Source organism: Rhinolophus sinicus, linkage group LG04 (genome assembly GCF_036562045.2).
Source record: "Rhinolophus sinicus isolate RSC01 linkage group LG04, ASM3656204v1, whole genome shotgun sequence".
Lineage (NCBI taxonomy): Eukaryota > Metazoa > Chordata > Mammalia > Chiroptera > Rhinolophidae > Rhinolophus > Rhinolophus sinicus.
The window spans coordinates 184,135,458-184,155,240 of NC_133754.1; the positions used below are offsets into that span (position 1 = coordinate 184,135,458).

At 54.5% G+C, this 19,783-nt stretch overlaps 1 protein-coding gene across 2 annotated transcripts in view; it reads left to right on the forward strand.

The window, feature by feature from the left end:
* The window catches only part of HMCN2 (hemicentin 2), a 136,589-nt gene extending 117,841 nt beyond the window's left edge, over positions 1–18,748 (forward strand). For both annotated transcript variants that reach the window (XM_074331183.1, XM_019728852.2), the window contains exons 84-96: positions 555–745; positions 2,352–2,433; positions 4,462–4,731; positions 7,785–7,934; positions 9,475–9,612; positions 9,711–9,832; positions 10,203–10,440; positions 11,565–11,627; positions 14,083–14,211; positions 14,722–15,042; positions 15,743–15,862; positions 16,778–16,904; positions 17,901–18,748. In XM_074331183.1, the coding sequence (XP_074187284.1) occupies positions 555–745; positions 2,352–2,433; positions 4,462–4,731; positions 7,785–7,934; positions 9,475–9,612; positions 9,711–9,832; positions 10,203–10,440; positions 11,565–11,627; positions 14,083–14,211; positions 14,722–15,042; positions 15,743–15,862; positions 16,778–16,904; positions 17,901–18,246 (2,297 nt within the window). In that variant the 3' untranslated portion in view covers positions 18,247–18,748. The remainder of the gene's footprint in view (positions 1–554; positions 746–2,351; positions 2,434–4,461; positions 4,732–7,784; positions 7,935–9,474; positions 9,613–9,710; positions 9,833–10,202; positions 10,441–11,564; positions 11,628–14,082; positions 14,212–14,721; positions 15,043–15,742; positions 15,863–16,777; positions 16,905–17,900) is intronic.
* Positions 18,749–19,783: the final 1,035 nt, after the last annotated feature.

Here is a 19,783-nt window from a genome sequence, read left to right on the forward strand (position 1 = left end):
AGCAGCCAAAGGCACCAGGACACCACTGCAGCTGTTTGTAGAGTCAGCCTCAGGAAAGCAGGAAGGCTAGAAACTGGTACAGGCATCCAAGAGTGTTTAAGCTTTGCATGATGTGAGGATCAGGGACATCTTAGGGTTGCTGTGTACAACGGACGTGTTCTAATGATCACGTATTCCTTGTTATCCAAAGTCCCCGGCAAGTACTCTGCAGCTAAATAATCTATGAGAGCGGGTGTATGACACTCAGAACACAGCTTTCCCTCCTGTGCCTGTCTCAGGCATCACTAATCAATCACAGCACTATTCCCACTCAGCTTCAAATCCTTCTCAGCACAGTATTCCTGGCAGGGGCTGCCAGTCTGTTTCACTTGACCCACGACATGACAGCTATTTGCCATCCATGATGCATTGACTATACACAGCCATGCTGAGCCAGCAGGAGCCTCTGTAGGCCCCTGGGGTCTGGCAGGCAGGCCTTTGGTGACAGGATTACGGGAGGCTGAGCCTGAAGGGAACTTCCTTTCTGACCCCTTATCTGATGTCACCTTGTACAGAGGCTCCTGTCCTACAAGGAGAAGCCTTCTCCTACCTGGTGGGACCTGTGGGGGGCAGCATCCGACTGGACTGTGTGGTCCATGGAGACCCAGTGCCCAACATCCGCTGGATCAAAGATGGCCTCCCACTGCAGGGCAGCCGTCTCCGGCACCGGCTGCAGAATGGCTCGCTGACCATCCGCAGGACAGAGGCAAGGAGGGGCCTGGCACCTTGGGTGGGGCCATCTGGGACAACCCTAAGCTTCTTGTGATTGCTCAAGAGGGTTCTTTAGGTTGGCACCACCCTCCACAGTCTGCAGAGCACTTTCCTGCCTGTTACCCAGAGACTCCCTGCACTAACTAGGGTGACCTCCAGCCAGTGACCTAACTTCTCTCTGCCTCAATTACACCATGCATTCAGTGAGGCTACTGATTGTTTCTGCCTCACTAGTTTACAGTGAGAAATCAGTGAGACGACCCCATACCAGGTATTTAAGAGTAACTGGCCCCTGGGTAATGCCAATCAATGTTTTTAATAACAATCCCAAGGGCAAGGTGGAAAGGTAAGAGTGGCCCATTTTATAGTGGAAGACACTGAAGCTCAGAGAGGCCCACAACCAGTAAGCACCCCAGGCAGGACTGCACCCCAGCTCTCTTGACTCCCGCTTTATGCGCTTTCCTTGGGCACTGCGGCAGCCCCCACTCACCTGCCTTTCTATGTCCCAAGTCCCACTGGTCATACAGACATCCACAATTCGGTGCTATCAAGCTCGTGTTAGGTGTCCTTGACCTTGCCCGTTTGGGAGCCTGTCTCTAGATAGTAAGAATCATAGGACTGGTAGTAATAGCAGCAATAATAATGGCAGCTGTGACCTGAGGATTTACCGTGGACCAGCCTCTGGGCCTCACACTTAATGAGTATGATTTCATGTGATGCTTACAACAATCCTAGCAGTTATTGTCCCCATTTTAGAGATGGGGAAACTGAGGCTCCAGAAACATGATGATGTCCTAGTAGTGGGTTCAGTACGGTAAACAGTGGACCGAGATTCAGTGTTATATTGGTCTGACCCCCAAATCTACACTCTTAATGGCATGCTGCTGCCCCCTGAGGGTCCCTTGGGAGCGGCTTCCAGGATGTCATCTGGGTGTGGATGGTGGTGGCCTCAGGCTGCCCCCAGCTCCAGCTCATGGCAGTGCTGCCCCTCAGAAGTGAGTCTGAGCCAGTGTTCCTCCTGAGACCTGTGACTGTCCACGTCGTGGATAGCCTGGGGAAACAGCTTGCCTCTCACTAGGCTGGGGAAATGCTGCAAACCGCCTCCCCTCCGGAGACTGGCAGTGCACACAGGCCCAGTAAAAGGCCTGAGAAAGTGTGCCATTCAGATACCTGCTGTCTACCTCGGTGTTTCTCACGCATTTCAATCAAGAACGCTTATTTCAAGGACTCCCGAATAAGGTGCCTTAGAGGGATAACAACTCAATGTGCACAGTTCGGAAGAGCCAGGTCTAAATCATGCTTTAGCAGTGTACAACTCCACATAGGGCAGCGAGTCCATGCCCTTAGTCGCCCCCACCTCCAGGTTCCTGGTGTGAAAGGGGCTGAATTCTCTCTGGACGTGTGCTGACAAGTGGCCACGGAGGCCCTTCTGATGAGCCCTGTGAGGAGGCCACGAGCCCCCAGCTGCTTTAGGCTCTGAGCACTTCCTGTGAATTGGGTCTTGCTCCAGCCGCCCTTCTGTCCAGCTGTCCCGAGCTGCTCCCTTCCCCTTCGTTCTCCTCTCCTGAGCACTGAGTTCCCCCTCCTATGCCTACCTGCAGATGGACGATGCGGGACAGTACCAGTGCCTGGCAGAGAATGAGCTGGGTACAGTGGAAAAAGTGCTGGTGGTCATGCTGCAGAGTAAGTCTCCCTCCCCTCTCCCTGGTCCTGCGTGGGGACAGTGTGAAGTGGGCCCTTAGGGGAGAGCTGTGGCTGCAGCCACCCAGGCTATCTGATAAGAACAGAGGGCAGTGAGGCAGGGCGGGGTGGGGACTTGGAATCCTTTTGCAAATACATATTCAGAACACAGAATTGAAGTCCTGTGCAATGTTTCCTAGGGTATAAAGGGAGTCAGCTCGGGGCTAATGACCACCTGGGAGCCAACAGCCAGGCCTGGGGGGACCATTTATTCAAAACTCAAACCTATCCTTGGGATCATAGTAACAGCTCTTGGATCTGCCCAGCAGCTTATAGTTTACAAAGCACTCTCTGAGACTCAGACTAGCCAAATATTTCACAAAAGACATAAGCCTACAAATTCAAGAAGCTGAGCAAAACTGAAACAGCTGAGATAAACTGCAAGAAGTCTGCACCCAGACACATCACAATGAAACTCACTGAAAATTAAAGACAAAGAAAACAAGATTGTAATTCACAGTTCAGGCAATTTTGGGGGTGATCAGGAAAGGCCTTGCTGATGGGGTGACATTTAAGTTGAGGTCTGACTGATGAGAAGGAGGCATCCGGGTGACAATCTGGGTGAATTTGTTTGAAGCAGGAAGAATAGCAAATGCAAAGGCTCTGACACAGCAAGGAGCCACACTTGCTTCAATCCTTGTGGTTAAGGGGGCAGGTTCCGGACTCAGTCCACTTGGGACTGTTATTGCATCGGCCATCTGCTCTGTGAACTTAGGCAAATCATTTAATTCTTTTCTGTAGTACTTAAGTTTTCTTATCTTTATCATAGGCCTAATGATAGAACAGGTGTCATAAGAAGTTGTGAGGCTTAAATGCTTAGTACACGGTGCCTGGCACATACCGTATTTCCCCGAAAATAAGACCTAGCCGGACAATCAGCTCTAATGCGTCTTTTGGAGCAAAAATTAATATAAGACCCAGTATTATTATATTATATTATATTATATTATATTATATTATATTATATTATATTATATTATATTATATTACATTATATTATAAGACCCGATCTTATAGTAAAATAAGGGAAACACGGTAGTAAGCAATCAATAAATGCCACCAATTATTATTGTTTTCAAACTTTTAATATTCATTAAGATTGGCTTTTCAAACCACTTTTTTGAGGTATGCTCGATGTTAAAAAAAAAAAAAAAAGTTCAGGCAATTTTCAGGTCGTGCACAGCTCCCTCATTTTCAGGTTCTCATTCAGTTTCTGGGGGGCCCCCTGGTCTCCTCAGCCAGGGCCACCCCCTCAAGCCGGCAGAGGTGCCAGTTCCCCGTGTGCTTCCAACTGGTCCTGCTCCTTTCCCTGACAACACCCTGGTTTCTCAGAGTACACACTTCCATCCGCTCCTGCAAATCCAGTCGGTCCCTTGTGAGAGCAAAACTGCTGTGATGACCAAGGTGGGGTGGGGTGGGCGAGCGGAGCAGCCCCGGGAGGAAGACCCCACTCTTACCCAAATTTCCAGAAGTCTTCATGGTTAAATGGTTCTCAATTTGTTTCCCTTTAGTTGATTTCTAGAGCCCCAGGACTGTTGGTTTTGACAATGTTGTCAATTGTCGTGCTTGTTTTTTGAGGGAAGCTGCCTTGCTGACTCTTGACTCACTCAGCATGGCCGAATGATCTTTGACTTGGACTTAAATGGAATCCTGTCATACATGCTCTGTGTCAGGCTCCTGGTGCATGTCATTGTTTGGGAGATTGTACGTGGAATTCATTTACTCATGCGTGTGGCCATGTGCTTTTCCACTATGCAGATTATACCAAAATGTATTTATATATTCCGCGGTAGGTTAGTCTCCAGTGAGGGGAAGGTATGCGGTGACATTCTTATGCATGTCTGTTGGTGAACATGCAAACATATCTCCTTTCTGCCTCTATATTTTGTAATTTGTCTAAGTGAATATGTACCACTTAAATATATAAAAATAATAAAATGTTCCTAAAAACTGCCCTGGGGCTTCCCACAGGTGGCCCGGTGTTCCAGGTGAAGCCCCAGGATGTGACCGTGAGATCCGGGGATGACGTGTCCCTGCGGTGCCAGGCCACTGGACGGCCAGTGCCCACGGTGGAATGGCTGCGTGCGGGCCAGCCCTTGCAGGCCAGCCGGCGGCTCCAGACCCTGCCAGATGGGAGCCTGTGGTTGCAGCGAGTGGAGACTAGGGACGCAGGCACATATGAATGCGTCGCTCACAACCTCCTGGGCTCTGCCACAGCCCGGGCTTTCCTGGCTGTGAGAGGTACGGGGCAGCTCTGCCCAGACCTTTCTGGACGGAGGCAGGATCATTTGCAAAATGGGGATTTGTGTGTTGTTTGCGTGGGACCTGGCCCACTGCCCTGCCAGCTCCTTGAGTCTTCTCTTTACTTAGAGTCGCAAACTTCAAATGAACGAGCTGGGAGGGCCTTATTCATCATCATCTTATTGACCCTGCTCTATACCACTGGGAATCTGAGGCTCTGAGATGCTAAGTGTTTGCAGCTTGTGTTGGACAGGGGACCCTGGCTCTTCCAGCTTACCTGGCACAGATATGTGTCCTCCCTTTGGACACTCCACAGCCCTGTGAAGTAGGCAGAGTGAAACAGGGGACTCCATGAGGTTGCTATGAAAAGTCTGTGGCTTAGTGCTTGTCCCAAGCTTTCCTGGCTGTGGTGGGTGCTAATTACTGTTACTAACCCCTGTCATCTCGGGTCTCCTCAATCAGTTCCCTTCTCCCTTGGGTCAGACCGAACATTAAAATTGAGAAAACGATTATCCTGAGAAACCACAGTAAAGTGACTCACACTGACTAATGGAAAGTCACTGAATATTATTTCTGTGCCTCTATGAAGTAAATATTCCATATTTGTGGCTTTGTGTCTCCATCCCTGTCCACGGCAGACGTCACTAATCTATCACCGCACACATCAGATTCCTTCTCCATAGAACCCTTTTCCAGGCAGCAGCTTGAGACTAATTAGAACTGGGACTTGACACTCTGCCACTTGAAACCCCATTTGAAATGCACTGCCAACCAACTGTGGGTCCCTTTCTGGCCCCTCGTCTCCTCCTGTCCTGTAGGCAGGGCTAGAACACGAACACATGCAACTCTGGAACTTCAGTGGTCCTCTGACACCCACCACAGATGCTGTCTCTGGAGCAGGTCTGAGTAGATCCTCCCTTCATTGCAGAGCTTGGCACCACTTCTTACCCTCTTCCATTGAAAAGCCCCCAACCCAAACCACAGAGCTCTGAACATGGCCGCTGTGTTCATTTCCTGTGGCTGCCATAACAAGTACCACAGACTGGGTGGCTTAAGCAACAGCAATTTATTGTCTCATGGTTCTGGAGGCTGGAAATCTAAGATCAAGGTGTCGGCAGGGTCGGTTCCTTCTGAGGTCTGTGGTAGAGAATCGATTCCATGCTTCTCCCCTCGCTTTTGGTGGTTTGCTGTTTGGTGTTCCTTGGCTTACAAAGTCATCTCTCATCTCTGTCTTCATGTTCATGTGGCATTCCCTGTGTGCATGTGTGTGTCCAAACTCCCCCCTTTTTAGGACACCCATCATATTAGCTTAGGGCCCACCCTCCTGACCTCACGTACCTTAGTTACCTCTGTACAGACCCAATCTTCAAATAAGATCATATTCTGTGGTCCAGGGATTAGGGCTTCTGCATCTCTTTTTAGGGGGACACCTCTAAAAACATTAGCGGCCTTCTTACTTTTTAAATGGAAATAATTATTTTTTACTTCATGCATGTTAATTGTAGAAAGGCCAGATCATTTAGAAAAATCTGTGAAGAAAAACTAATTATCAATTATTTCCCATGATTCAATTATCAGAAATAGCTTTGGCAATTATGATTTGTGGTATATCTTTCTACACTTTTTTTTTTTAGTGTAAAGAGGTACACATTTTTCTTTTTACAAATGAGATCGAATGTATAGGTTGTCTTTACAACCTGCCATTCTTACTTACTCTGTCTCAGACAACATTCCATGACAATAAACCTAGTCCATACTTCTTTAATGGTTTCATATCACTCCATAGGAACATTTTTAAAACTTAATTGTTGTTGGATTTGTAAAATATGCAACAGGGTTTTTTCCACTTCCCGCTCCAAAACCATGCTGTAGCACATATCTTTGTGTGCTGGCCTGAATATTTCTGTAGGGTAAATTCCTTCCAGGTGCACTGCCAGGTAGAAGGTGTGTAAAGGTTTTGAGGCCCCCTAACTATGGACTTATCTCTTGCCCTTCTTTACCTTCAGCCTTGGTGGTGGGGCATCCTGACCTGGTGGGAAACAAGTCACCCCATGTCTGAGAAAGTCAACAGTGGCTTGTCATTCCTGGCCTCCAATTTTTTGTCCCCTTCTTAAGTTGCCAGGGGCCATGCTGCTGCCTTCTTATCTGCAGCTCCCAATTCCTTTCTCATTCCTTTATTACAAAGCCAGGGGCAGGTTCAGTGGCCTTTTCCTGTCCCTGCCATAAACCCAGATCATCAGATATTGACAAGAGACATCCCAGATGGGCATCAAATTTCATCACACCCCAGTTATGGGCTGTAGGAAATGACATTGCTTCCTGGAATCCAAAATTAACCAGCCCCCTGATTTACCCACTTAGGGTCCTGGCAGTACAATGTTTTATGTTATTTTTCTCAACAGATCCTGGGCAGTTTGTTGCTAATTTCCCCTGAGAGCCAGTGAACGGAGAGGCAGGCTAGCTTCTGTCTCTTGCCCCCTGGAATGCCATCTGTCCAAATGAGACAGCTGGCCCATTAGCCAGAGGAAGCAACCCCCAAGCCCATGCCCTCCATTTGATTAGTGCCCAAGAGCATGTGCTTGCAGACTGCCTGGCGGCTCCTGGAAATCCAGCCCACCCCAGCCAGGACAGCTGCAGGGCGGCGGGACCCAGGGCCACTGCTGGAAAGGGGGTCGTTCAGCTGGTGGCATTCAATTCCTGGCTTGGTGCCCTGCCCCTCAACCCTCATCCTCCCAGCAGCCCCCGCCATCATGGGCTCCTGGTGTCTTAGAACGCAACAGGTTTTTGGCGTACCTGTGATCCCACCTCTTTGTTTTATAGATAAGCCAACTCAAGTGTGGTTTGGGGGCCTGACTCGCCCAAGTTTCCAAGAAGGCGATGGCAGGGCCAGAATTAGAAGCTGGTGCCATCACCCATTAGCTGTGTGCCCTTGGGCAAGTTACTTCGCCTTTCTGAGCCTCAGATTACTCCTTTGTGAAATGGGTGACAGTACCTGCTTATACTGAGGGCAAGGAGGTGGATAGTATCACTGTTGTTCTCTTCCTTCCTCCCAGAGGAGCCCCGGGGGAGCCGGGGGAGCGTGATTGGGGTCATCAATGGCCAGGAACTTGGCATGGCCACCCTCAACACCAGTGTGCAACAGGAGGCACGTTCTGGGGTCACCACCATCGAAAGCAGTATCAGCCACATCCCTGCGAGCGTGGGTAAGTGGACCAGAGTCTCCTGTCTCTGGAGACCCTCCGACCCGTGCTAGAGCCAGGAGGAGACAAAACCTGTGTTCTGAGGCTTGCTCCTGGCCTGATTCCCAGAGGAAATCCGACCGCCTCTAAGAGCAAAGTCCAAGCCAAAGTGAATTTGGGGACAGGCCACTTCCTCCCCACCCCACACCCCCTAACAAAGCAAAATGACTGCATGAAAGTCAGACCAAGAGCATGTGAAATGATCAGACTGTGTGAACGTAGGTCAGGTCATGAACTTGAAGCCACAGGCTGCTATGTGAGGTTTTCTTCCACCGTTAGAAAAGTGAAGGCATCACCAGTAATGATTAAGGGATGTGGGCACGAGGGGACGGAAGGGAGAGACAGAGAAAGTAAAATGAGCTGCAAGGCCCAGAGAACCAAGAAATGTCCGCTTGCAGACAGATTCACAAAATAGCATGTCCTAAGCAGATGAAATGTTCTGGAGGGATGTTGCAGACCCTGTCGTAATGGAGCCTGCTGCCTCGTCATTCCCAAGGCACCCTGCTTCCTTTGGTGGGGGTCCAGAGCAGGGAGAGGGCAGTGCTGACAGGGTCTTTCCTAAAAGCAGCTCCTCCAAGGCTGTCCTGGACCACAGACCTGTGTGAAGAGTGTGGGGTCTTTGGCTGGGGCTGGGGGGTCACTCAGAGCTGGCTGTCAGCAGAGAGTGAATGAAGCAAGAAGCTGCCCAGATGTGGCCCCCTCTTCCAGCGGCAGGAGCTGAAACCGTGGACAAATGTCTGGCCCCAAGCCAGGTGGGCCAGGCTGTGCCTAGTGGAAACAGGCGCGGAGAGGTTGAGAAGGTTCTGCTCCCATGTGTGGGGCCCAGCTGGCTCCCCTGAACCTCAGTTCTCCGACATCTCTCTTCTGAGAGCCCGCAGTTGAGCTGAGAAGCTCAACTGTCAGGACCCCAAGCGAGTGGGGTTTCCCTTTCCCTAGTCCAATGCCCACCCGCCCCAGGAGGAGGGCTGGGCATTGTGTGACATTCTGAAATATCCATGTCCAAGGCAACTTGGAGTTCTTTATTTCAAAGTCAGTGTTTTAGAACAATCCTCCTTCTCCCATGCTCTTCTGGAAGGGGTCTGCAAGGCAGGAGACTTGGTTAATTTTCAACTCGGTCCAGCATATGAGTATATAGTGACAGTCTTTGCGTCCCAGGCTCTGTAGTGGCCCAGTAGCCCGCAATATTTGTGGAATTGAGTTGGATATCAACAAGTTACATGCATTTCTTTGTATAAACACATTTTGCTAATTTTCACAACTCCTCCAAGAAGTAGATAGTGGCCTTTACCACTTCGCAGGTTCTGATCCAATAGCCGGTCCAGGTAATCTCGGCACTGAGTATGGGTGAGGAGGGAAAGGGCTGAGCTCTCCTGGGGGTAACAGGGAGCCACAGAGGGACCTTCAGCAGGAGACTGGCGGCCTCAGCGTCCGGCCCTCACCTGGCCTCTGTGCCCCGCCCTCTCCTCTGTGCCCCGCCCTCTCCTCTGTGCCCCACCCTCTCCAGGGCCTCTTATGCGGGTCCTCGTGGTCACCATCGCCCCAATCTACTGGGCACTGGCCGGAGAGAGTGGAGACGCCTTGAACGGCTACTCGCTGACGGGTGGCAGCTTCCGGCAGGAGTCACACATGGAGTTTGCCACAGGTGAGTGGGGTCTCCCCCAAGGTGGGCCAGGTGGGGCGGGCCTGAGCCCAGGGCCTCTCCCTGGTGGTGACTCCAGGCTGGACGGGGATGGATTGCAGGGGAGCTGCTCACGATGACCCAGGTGGCCCAGGGCCTGGATCCCAATGGCCTCCTGCTCCTCGACGTGGAGATCAATGGCGTCGTCCCCGAGAGCCTAGCTGAGGCAGATCTTCAAGCGCAGGTGTGGGGTGAGCCCTGGGGTGACAGAGACTGGGACGTCCTGCCGACAACGATCCCTTAGGAGCCAGGCCCACTTTCCTTCCTGGCACCCCAGCAGGGGCTGGGGCAGGCTTGTCCTTGGACTTAGGGGAGAATTAGTGGGAAGATCCTCTGGGCCCAGCCTCTCGGGGACACCTGTCCTCCGCACTCCATAGGTGAGAACGCCAAAGGGCAGTGACCCGTCCAAGGCCGCCCAGCTGGCTGGAGGAAGAGCTGAGAGGCCCCCCAGGTCTCCCTCCGCACCCCCCAGCATCCTATGGGTGAGGGTCCCAAGTCCCAGGTCACTGGGAAGTTGACATCCCCGATGTTCTCCCCTCCTTCTCGTCCTCTAGGATTTCCAGGAGCGCTATGTGCAGACAGGGCCCGGCCGGCTCTTTGTGGGCTCCACGCAGCGCTTCCTGCAAGACGGCCTTCCGGTGTCCCTGCGCTGCAACCACAGCATCCAGTACGATGCAGCCCGGGGCCCCCAGCCCCAGCTGGTGCAGCACCTGCGGGCCTCCGCTATCAGCTCGGCCTTCGACCCCGAGGCTGAGGCCCTGCGCTTCCAGCTCACCACAGCCCTGCAAGCCGGTGAGGGCCCCCTCCTGTCTCCACCCCGCACTGCCCCCGCTGAAAGCCCAGGTGACAGCCCACCCCTGCATCCCCTGATCATGGATCGGAGACTCGGGACTGAGACAGCTCACCTCCTTGCTCCCGTCCGTGCATCCATACCCCAAGTGGGACATGGCTCTTTGGGCCACTCCTCTTCAAACCCTCCAGAGCTTTTCCGCAGGTTCCCAAAGGGAGGTTCCACCCCTGTCCCCCAGGCTGATGTTCAAGACGACTCATACCCCCCCTCTTCCCAAGGTTACCTGCACCAGAGTCCCCACCTAGGGGGATGGCAGCCACTCTTGGAACCCCTAGAGACTCGCATGAACAAGCCATATATTTTCAACCAATGGGTGCTAAAAATATGCCTGTTATCGTTATTTGAGGTGCCAACATGTTTTTAACATTGAACATGGGACAGTGGTAAAAGCACAGCTTTGCAGTCAGGCAGACCCTGGTTCAAACCCAGCTGCCCCACTTCCTGGCCGTGAGACCTTGGGGGCAAAGCCCTGGCCCTCTCGAGCCTCCATGTGCCCATCTGATATGGGCATGGCATGGCCTGCCTTACAGGGTGTTATGAGTAGGGTGCTGTCTTTGAAACCCTCAACCTGCACCCAGTGACTGCTTTATTAAGGGTGCCATCCTTCCGATAATTCAGGCAGTCTGACTACCTTTCTGTCTCCAGAACAGTCTGCCCCCACCCTGGCTTGGGCTTGCTGCCCCCGTCAGATGCCCTCACTTTACCCATAGCTGGTGGCCACGTTTACTTCTCTGGATCCTCAGAAGCGCAGTTTTACATGTGTGGTCCCCCTGCTTTGTACTTGTCACTATGATTTCTCCTGTCTACCATCCATGGTCTGGCTAGCCCACCATGAGCCCCTCATGGCGTGACCCACAGCCAATGCCTCTGACACACTGGGCTGGGTGGGAATGGACTCACTGACTCACTGGGCACCAGCCAGGCTCAGGACAGGGGCTGCGCACGTGGTGGAGGGGACCTCAGCCTGGCCAAGCTGGCGGGAAGGAGCGATGAGCCTGGGTGATGGCCAGGGCTGCTCTTCGTCCCCGGGCGTCTTCTGACCTTAGGGCCTGTCTTTGCCTTGCAGAAGAGAATGAAGGCAGCTGCCCGGAAGGCTTCGAGCTGGACGCCCAGGGAGAGTTTTGTTTGGGTGAGCACCCTCTCCCCACCCTGGCATAGACAAGGGAGGCCTCTCAGCCTGGGATGGACGAGCTGTCAGGCCAGCTGGCAGGGTCCTGTGCGTGCAGACCACCAGCTCTCCCCACCCCCCAGACAGGGACGAGTGCTCGGGCGGCCCCGGCCCCTGCTCCCACTCCTGCCATAACACACCTGGCCGCTTCTGCTCCTGTCCAGCTGGCTTTGTCCTGGCCAGGGACAACAGGAACTGCGGGGGGCGGGGGAGGGCCCAGTGGAGGGGACACATTGGCCTGGCCCAGGTGTGTGCAGGACCCTGGATGGGGGACATACACTCAGGGAACGGTCTGTTCCTGAGGGCACTGGATGCCAGCCTGGGGGTTCTGATGCCCTGTTCCAACTGGGAACTTCCTGTTACGAGGGCCACAGAAGGGAAAGGTCAAGTACTGAGGGGTGATGGGGACCTCCAAAGACATACGCGTGACCATCATGTACTCATGGCACGCGTAGCCGCCGAGCCCAGGCACAGCCTCAGAAGCTTTCCCTACACTCAGCGGCCATTTCTAGTCAACTGGGGTTGGAAGTGAGCTGACACCCATGTGCCCCCACTGGTCTACACGTCCCCTCAGTGGAGTTGCTAGACAACAAATCTGGCCCTGGGGCACTGTCCAGACACTGACCACCCCTCCCCGTCAGCATCCCTCCACTCCCACCAGTGGGACCTGGTACTGCCACGCCTGTTGGGAGCCCATGGGTCATTGTCTGCAACCTCACATTAGATACCACCCTCGGCTCCCTTGGGGTGGACTCTGTGTTTCTGGGGGTCCCAAGATGGTGGACAGAGCTAGCAGAAGGGGTGGGCCCTAGGGACAAAACCCATGTGGGGAGGCTGGGCCAGTGTCAGGTGGCGAGGGCGCTTCGGGGCATGCGTTCATGTAGCCCCTGTCCCCGTCGTCCCCAGATGTGGACGAGTGTGCCTGGGATACGGCCTTTGCCCAGTGGGACAGCACTGTGTGAACCTGCTTGGGTCCTCTCGCTGCCCCCCTGACTGTGGGCCTGGCTTCCAAGTGGCCACTGATGGGGCTGGTTGTGAAGGTGACAGGGGCACAGTGTGGGCTTGCCCAGACTCCTGGGAACCCAGCTGTTGGCAGGATTCAGCAGAGGGGGTGCTGTGCATCACTAGGACGCTAGGCCTTCAGGGAAATGGGCACTCTCTTGACAGAAGGAGTGCAGTGAGGCCAGGGAGAGAATCTGCGCTGGCCTCAAGAGGTCTGAGCCCTGGTGGCCTGGCTGCTGGCAGCTTAGTCCCTCTGACGAGGGTCTCCTTTCTGGGCCTCAGGCATGGCGTCTGTCTGATGCAGGTGGACCAGGTCAGGGATGGCAACCATATGCTACATCTGCCACTTCTCTTGTTTCCCCTCCTGGGCCGTGGCCCAGCCTGGAGACAGCCCCTGAATCCTTCTCAACACAGCAGCCGCTGTGAATCGGTTGCAGCTGACCTGTGAGATGAAATCTACGTGTTTCCCTGGAAATAAGACCTAGCCAGACCATCAGCTCTAATGCATGCTTTGGAGCAAAAATTAATATAAGTAAGACCCGGTCTTATTTTACTATAATGTAAGATCAGGTCTTTATAATATAATATATAATATAATATAATATAATATAATATAATATAATATAATATAATAATATAATATAATATAATATAATATAATATAATATAATATAATACTGGGTCTTACATTAATTTTTGCTCCGAAAGATGCATTAGAGCTGCTTGACCGGCTAGGTATTATTTTCGGGGGAACACGGTAGGTGCCACGCTGGATAGGTGACCTGTAGGGTCCTTCCTGCTCCAATATTCTATGGTTTCACAATCGTGGGTCTTCCTGACTCCTCCGAGAGAGGCCATGCGTGGAGGGGGAAACGCATTGTGGCACTTGAGCTCAGGACAGGCAATCATGCTGCTTTAGTGGCTGCAGGGCCCTCCTGACTCGAGGGCTCTCCTGACTCGAGGGCTCTCCCGCCTGCTGCCTTCCTTCTCTCCTCCCTTCCATCCTCATTGGTGTTTTTTTTAGCTCTTCCCATGTACCAGGCTCCTAGACCCTTTACATGAGGGACCCAATTTTCTCAACACAACCCCATGAAAAGATCCCATCCTGAGCCCTCTTTACAGATGAGGAAACTGAGGCTGAGAGATAGAGTTACTTGCTCAAGGACCAAGAGATGTGGCAGAGCTCGGTCCATACCTGGGACTCTGCCTCCAAAGCCCCTTCCTTCTTTTGGACCCAAAACCTTTTTACCCTGCAAAGCTGGTAGAATTGGGAGGGGTGGTGCAAACATTGGCGTTCCACCTGGTGGCACTGACATCAGAGAAGGGGGCAGGATGAGGCTCAGAGGTGGAGAGGCACCTTGGGGGAGGGGCTCTGAGCTCAGCCCTGCCCCTGCCCATGCCCCTGTCTCCCCAGATGTGGATGAGTGTCTGGAGCAGTTGGATGAATGTCACTACAACCAGATCTGTGAGAACACCCCAGGCGGACACCACTGCGGCTGCCCCAGGGGGTACTGGAGCCAGGGCCCCAGCCTGCCCTGCCTAGGTATGGGGGCACCCACCCCTAGTTGGAACCCTGGTCAGCACCCCTGGCTCAGGGGCAGGGAGTGTTTATGACAAGGGCAATATTCTGTGAATAACCAAAGGGCAGCCAGCGCTGACTGCATGCTCACCATGGGCCTGGATCCATGCTCTGCCCGCTCCAAACCTCACCCCTACCCTGCAAGGTCACCTTCCCAAGGAGCCCAAAAGGAGGGCGGAGAGAAGTGGGTGGGTCTCAGAGAAGCTTGGGAGGTAGGATGAGCCCCACTAGGACCCTGAAGGGAGGGGTCTGAGGGACAGTTGAGGTCTGGGATGAGGCTCTGAGCTGGGTTGGGGGTGGGGGTGAGGCCTCTTTGAGCAATAGAGTTTGGAGTGGGAGAGGAGGCTGGGGTGTGCCGGGAGAGGGAAGGCTTGGAGGCAGGTCTGCGTGCAGCGGGTGAGGCAGCTGGATTCTGGGGAAGGCGGCCAGCTGCAGCGAGCCCTCGACATGCCGCCTGGCCCCTGCTCCTTCCAGATATTAACGAGTGCCTGCAGCTGCCCAGGCCCTGCGCCTACCAATGCCACAACCTCCAGGGCAGCTACCGCTGTCTGTGCCCGCCCGGCCACACCCTCCTCCGAGATGGCAAGGCCTGTACCCCGCTGGAGCAGAGAGGACCAAATGTGACCACTGTCAGCCACCGGGGCCCCTGGGTGCCTTGGCTGCAGCCCCGCGCCCCCGTCCCCAATGGCTCCTACCATGCCTGGGTCTCCCTCCGACCGGGCCCCAGAGCCCTGAGCAGCATGAGCCGGGCCTGGTGCCCCACTGGCTTCATCCGGCAGAACGGAGTCTGCACGGGTAAGGCTGAGCCCCCACCAACCCACTGGGGACACATCCCACTATGTTGTCTCGGGCTCCTGGGCTGGATATGTGGGCACCGCGCTCGGTGTTCAGAAATCCGGGGCTCGCAGGCAGGGTGGGCGTTGCTTCCTTGATACACGGAGTCTTGGTACATGGGCAAGGGGCTTCCAAGAGGGGGATGGAGTGTTTTCCGAACCATTTGACTTCAGACACTGCCCAGAGGTGAAGCAGGAGTGAGGGAGATTTTCAGGAGGGAAGGAGTCTGTTCCAGGTTGACATGAGGCGGAACAGAGACTGGTGGGGATGGGGCCGATGGGCTAGGGACAGACTCCAGACCCTGTGGACAGCCCTCTGGCTGCAGAGAGGTGAAGGGGCGATAGGCTCAAGGGCTGACATGCTTCAGCATTCCCGCCTGGACAGTGCGCTCTGTGCTGGGAGCAGGGTCTCCCCCAAGGCCTTGGTGAGTGTGAAGTAAGCAGAGCGGAGTTCCCTACTCTCTCCAAGCCCCAGGACTCTCCTGACCCCCAAATCCAGGGTTGAGTGGGGCAGGGCAGGAAGAAGGGGTGGCTCCCTCAAATCAGGGACTTCCTGGGCCTGTCCTGAGCCCCACAGGCAGGCGTCTGGCCACCTGGGCATCTGTGACTCAGCATGTATCTCTGTCTCCATCACCCCCTCCCCCACAAATGCCCGGGACCAGACCTGGACGAGTGCCGCGTGCGGAGCCTGTGCCAGCATGCCTGCCGGAACACCAAGGGCAGCTACCAGTGCCTCTGCCCCACCGGCTACCGCCTCCTCCCCAGTGGGAAGAACTGCCAGGGTGAGCTGCGCATACACTGGAGGGGCCAGGGCAGGGCTTTGCGGGCAGCAGCATCCCTCACCCAGGCCACTCTCTCCCGTCCTTTCTCCACCGTCTCCTGTGAGGGAGGGGCAGGAAGAGGAGCTCAGAGGGGTGAAGTAACCACCACCCCCACCCCCACCCCCATGCCCACAGTCAGACTGGGCCCCGCATTCCGAGCAGGAGCTAAGAGATTGCGTGGGCAGCTTGACCGTCGCTCTGCTGTGTGTCCCTGGGCAACTCACTTCACCTCTGTGAGCCTCAGCCTCCTGGTGAAATGCAGTTAACATAGTCCTCCCCTAAACTGCCGGCTGAGACATGTGGAGGGTGGGCACAGAGCCAGCGCTCACAGCAAGGCGGCTGTAGTGGTAGTGAAGTCTTTTAACTCACAAGTCAGCACACACGCGTTCCCTAACGTGTTCCCAGGCTGGGCAGGCCATGCTGCTTCCCCTGCTGGATGGTGGGAGTCAGGCCCGCCTTGCTTGTCTCCATCCCTCACTCTGTGCCGTGGGGGTCAGTGAATGTCCTCTGAAAAGAGTGGGCTATCCACTGGGGCAGACAAGCATGAGGGCATTCTGCCCACGGGCAATGGGCATTCTGGCTCCAAGGGCAGCCCTCAGCTCTCCCAGGCTCTCCACCCAGCTCAGGCACACAGGTCTCCAGGGGGCCCAACACCACACCCTGGGGAGGGGGGCGCTAGGGGCCTGCTGGCTGGACCATCATGGGTCAGGCTGGCTGGGGACAAGCGGAGAGGGGCTGCCAACCTCCCTGATCCTCAGAAGGCATTTCTCTCCCACGTAATCCCACCGCCATGCCTTCGCTGAGTCCTGCCTTCGCCACTTCCCCTTTGTTCCATCTTTACATCCCCCCTTCTCTTCGCCAACCTCGCCCTCGCAGACATCAACGAGTGTGAGGAGGATGGCATCGAGTGTGGGCCCGGCCAGATGTGCTTCAACACCCGAGGCAGCTACCAGTGTGTGGATACACCATGTCCTGCCACCTACCGGCAGGGCTCCAGCCCAGGGTAAGGGCGGAGTTGGGGCTGGGGGAGGGTGGCATGTTGTCTTGGGGAGCTGGGCAGCTTACACTCTGGCTCATGTGTGTCTGGACCCCTCCTCCAGTCCATGTCTCAGGCAGAAGCCCTCCTAAGACCAGTGGGGCCCACTCTGCCATGTCCAGGCGAGGGCCTCTATGCCCACAGGGCAGTGTGCCCTCATGAAGAGTACCTGCACGCAGCCACTTGGGTATAAGCTTGCCTGGGCACTATGGTTTCCTGCATGGAGATAGGTCAGCAGAAGCATGGAGCATTGGGGGCCTAGAGAGGCCAGACCTGGGAGAGGATTGGGGTGTGGAAGATGTACACATATGGGGACACATGAATACACACAAAACCCTGGACAGAGGAACACACACACAGATACGTAAATGCCACCCAGAAACACACAGAACCCAGGACTCAGACATGCACAGACAGATAAACAAGAAACACATTTCCACCGCACCACTCACTGTGGCCACAGACCCTCATAAAGATGCAGACGTGGGGACATTGGTGAGGAGCTAGGCCTGTAGCGCTTAGGGAGGGTATCCTGGGCCCTGGGCTTTGCGGTGGGTGGGGGTGGGGCACCCATATGTCTTTGAGCCCCCTTTGCTCTTCTCCCCCACACCCCCAGCGCGTGCAAATCCAGAGCAGGTGACTCAGCCCTGAGGTTCTGGGGTCACCTGGAAGGCTCCAGGTTTTATGCTGCCTTGCGTGTGCTCCCTGTCCTGGGGGGTGGGCTGGGAAAGGCTGCTGTGGGGATCTGCTCCAATGGGAAAGTGCACGTCTGTGGCTTCTTTAGGCCTTACTTTGCTCATCTCTAAAATGGGCTAACAGCGGCGCTTGTAGAGAAGGCATTTGGGGGAGCTAGGAGACAAAGGCAGGTGGGAGAACTGCGGGGGTTGGGGGGTGAATTCCGGTTTCTGCCACGCGGGGCAGCGCGGGATGGCAACCCGAGTGGTGCATCCGTCCCTCCTGCAGGACGTGCTTCCGGCGCTGCTCGCAGGACTGCAGCACGGGCGGTCCCTCCACGCTGCAGTACAGGCTGCTGCCGCTGCCCCTGGGCGTGCGCGCCCACCACGATGTGGCCCGCCTGACTGCCTTCTCCGAGGCCGGCGTACCCACCAACCACACCAAACTCAGCGTGCTCGAGCCTGACCCACGCAGCCCGTTCGCTCTGCGGCCTCTGCGCACGGGCCAAGGCGCGGTCTATACCCGCCGCGCGCTCACCCGCGCCGGCCTCTATCGGCTCACTGTGCGCGCCATGGCGCCGCGCCACCAAAGTGTCTTCGTCCTGCTCATCTCCGTGTCCCCCTACCCCTACTGAGAGGCAAGGTCATTGGCAGCAGCTTTTGGGCCAGCGACCTGGGGGGAGGGGGGAGGGCGGGTCGGAAAGGAGCCGAACTAACCCTTCATCGCCCAGGCCAGGCTGCTGGTGGGACAGGGTTGCCCTTGCTTACGCCAACTGCTGTGGCAAGGGACGTCATCTTCTCCCACCTCCGTGCGTCATCCGGACTTCAGCAAACACGACTCGGCGCGTAGCCTTGACCCTACTCCCCCTATTCCCTGTGGGCAGGTGACAAAGGCTGCCCATAGGTGACAAAGCTGGGAGGCAGCGCTGGGAAGAAGCCTGCATGTCTGACCAGCTCCTCCAGGCTTGCTCCAAGCCCCAGAGGGACCTGGGCTGGGACACAGAGTCCCAGGACACCCAAGGGGAGGGGCAGACCCTGTGGGGACAGCAGGAGCTGCCACCTGCCCACACCTGCTCTATCATCCTGGACCCGGTGTGTGTATGTATACCATAAAAATGTTTCTTTTGACCAGCTCAATTTTCTTCATCCAATTCTTTGCTTTGGTAAGGAGGGGCTGTAGCTGGGACATCACCCCCCCCACCCCCCACCCCACCCCAGTGGTTCACGAGCACTGGAGTAGGGGACAAGCAGTCTGGCTTCGTGTGAGTAGGGTGGCCCAGGTACCTCTCTGGGCTCAATTTCTTCATCCAAAAATATGAATATGACAATAGCACCCCCCAATAGAGTCTTGGGGAGAATTAAATGAGAATGAAATGCATTACATCAATAGCAATACATAGTAGCAAAGGTCATTCTTCATTAAGAACATTTCTTAAATTTTTTTAATGAATTAATTAAATTCATTCATTTACTCATCCCCCAAAGATTTATTAAGTCCTACTTATGTGCCAGGCAGTGAACAGAAAATCCCGTGCTCAGGACCTCACATTCTCATGGCAAAGTGTTATAAACAGAAAAGGAACAGTGAAATGTGTACCTGGCAGTTAGTGAGGGGTTCAAGGGAGAAAAATCAAGTGGGGAAGGTGGGGAACAGGGGTTAGGGGCCTTTTTTAAAAAAGGATTTTTATTAAAATACAGCTAACATACAATATTATATTAGTTTCAGGGGTACATCATAATTATTCAACAGTACCCACCTGGCACTATACAGAGTTATTACATTATTGATTGTATTCCCTGTGCTAAAGAAGTGATCACCGTAATAAGTCCAGCAACTGTTTGAAACTGTATCACGCTATCGCAATATAATTGGGGCCGAGTTTTAGTAGGCCAGTCACGGGAGGCCTCACGAAAAGGTGGTATTTCAGCCAAGACCTGAAGAAAGTGAGGGAGAATCCATGCAGACATCTGAACGAAGAATTCCCTTCCCAGCAGAGGAAACAGCAAATACCAGGGCCTTCTGGTAGGAGGGTGCTTGGGGTGGAGGGAGGGTGGCTACTGCAGGTGGAGATGTGGGAGTGGGGGAAGCGGGGGTGGGAGGGTGGGGGTGCAGGGGGGGAAGAAGAGGGAGGTGTGATGAGAAAGGTAAGGGGGTTAGGGCAGATCCTGTGG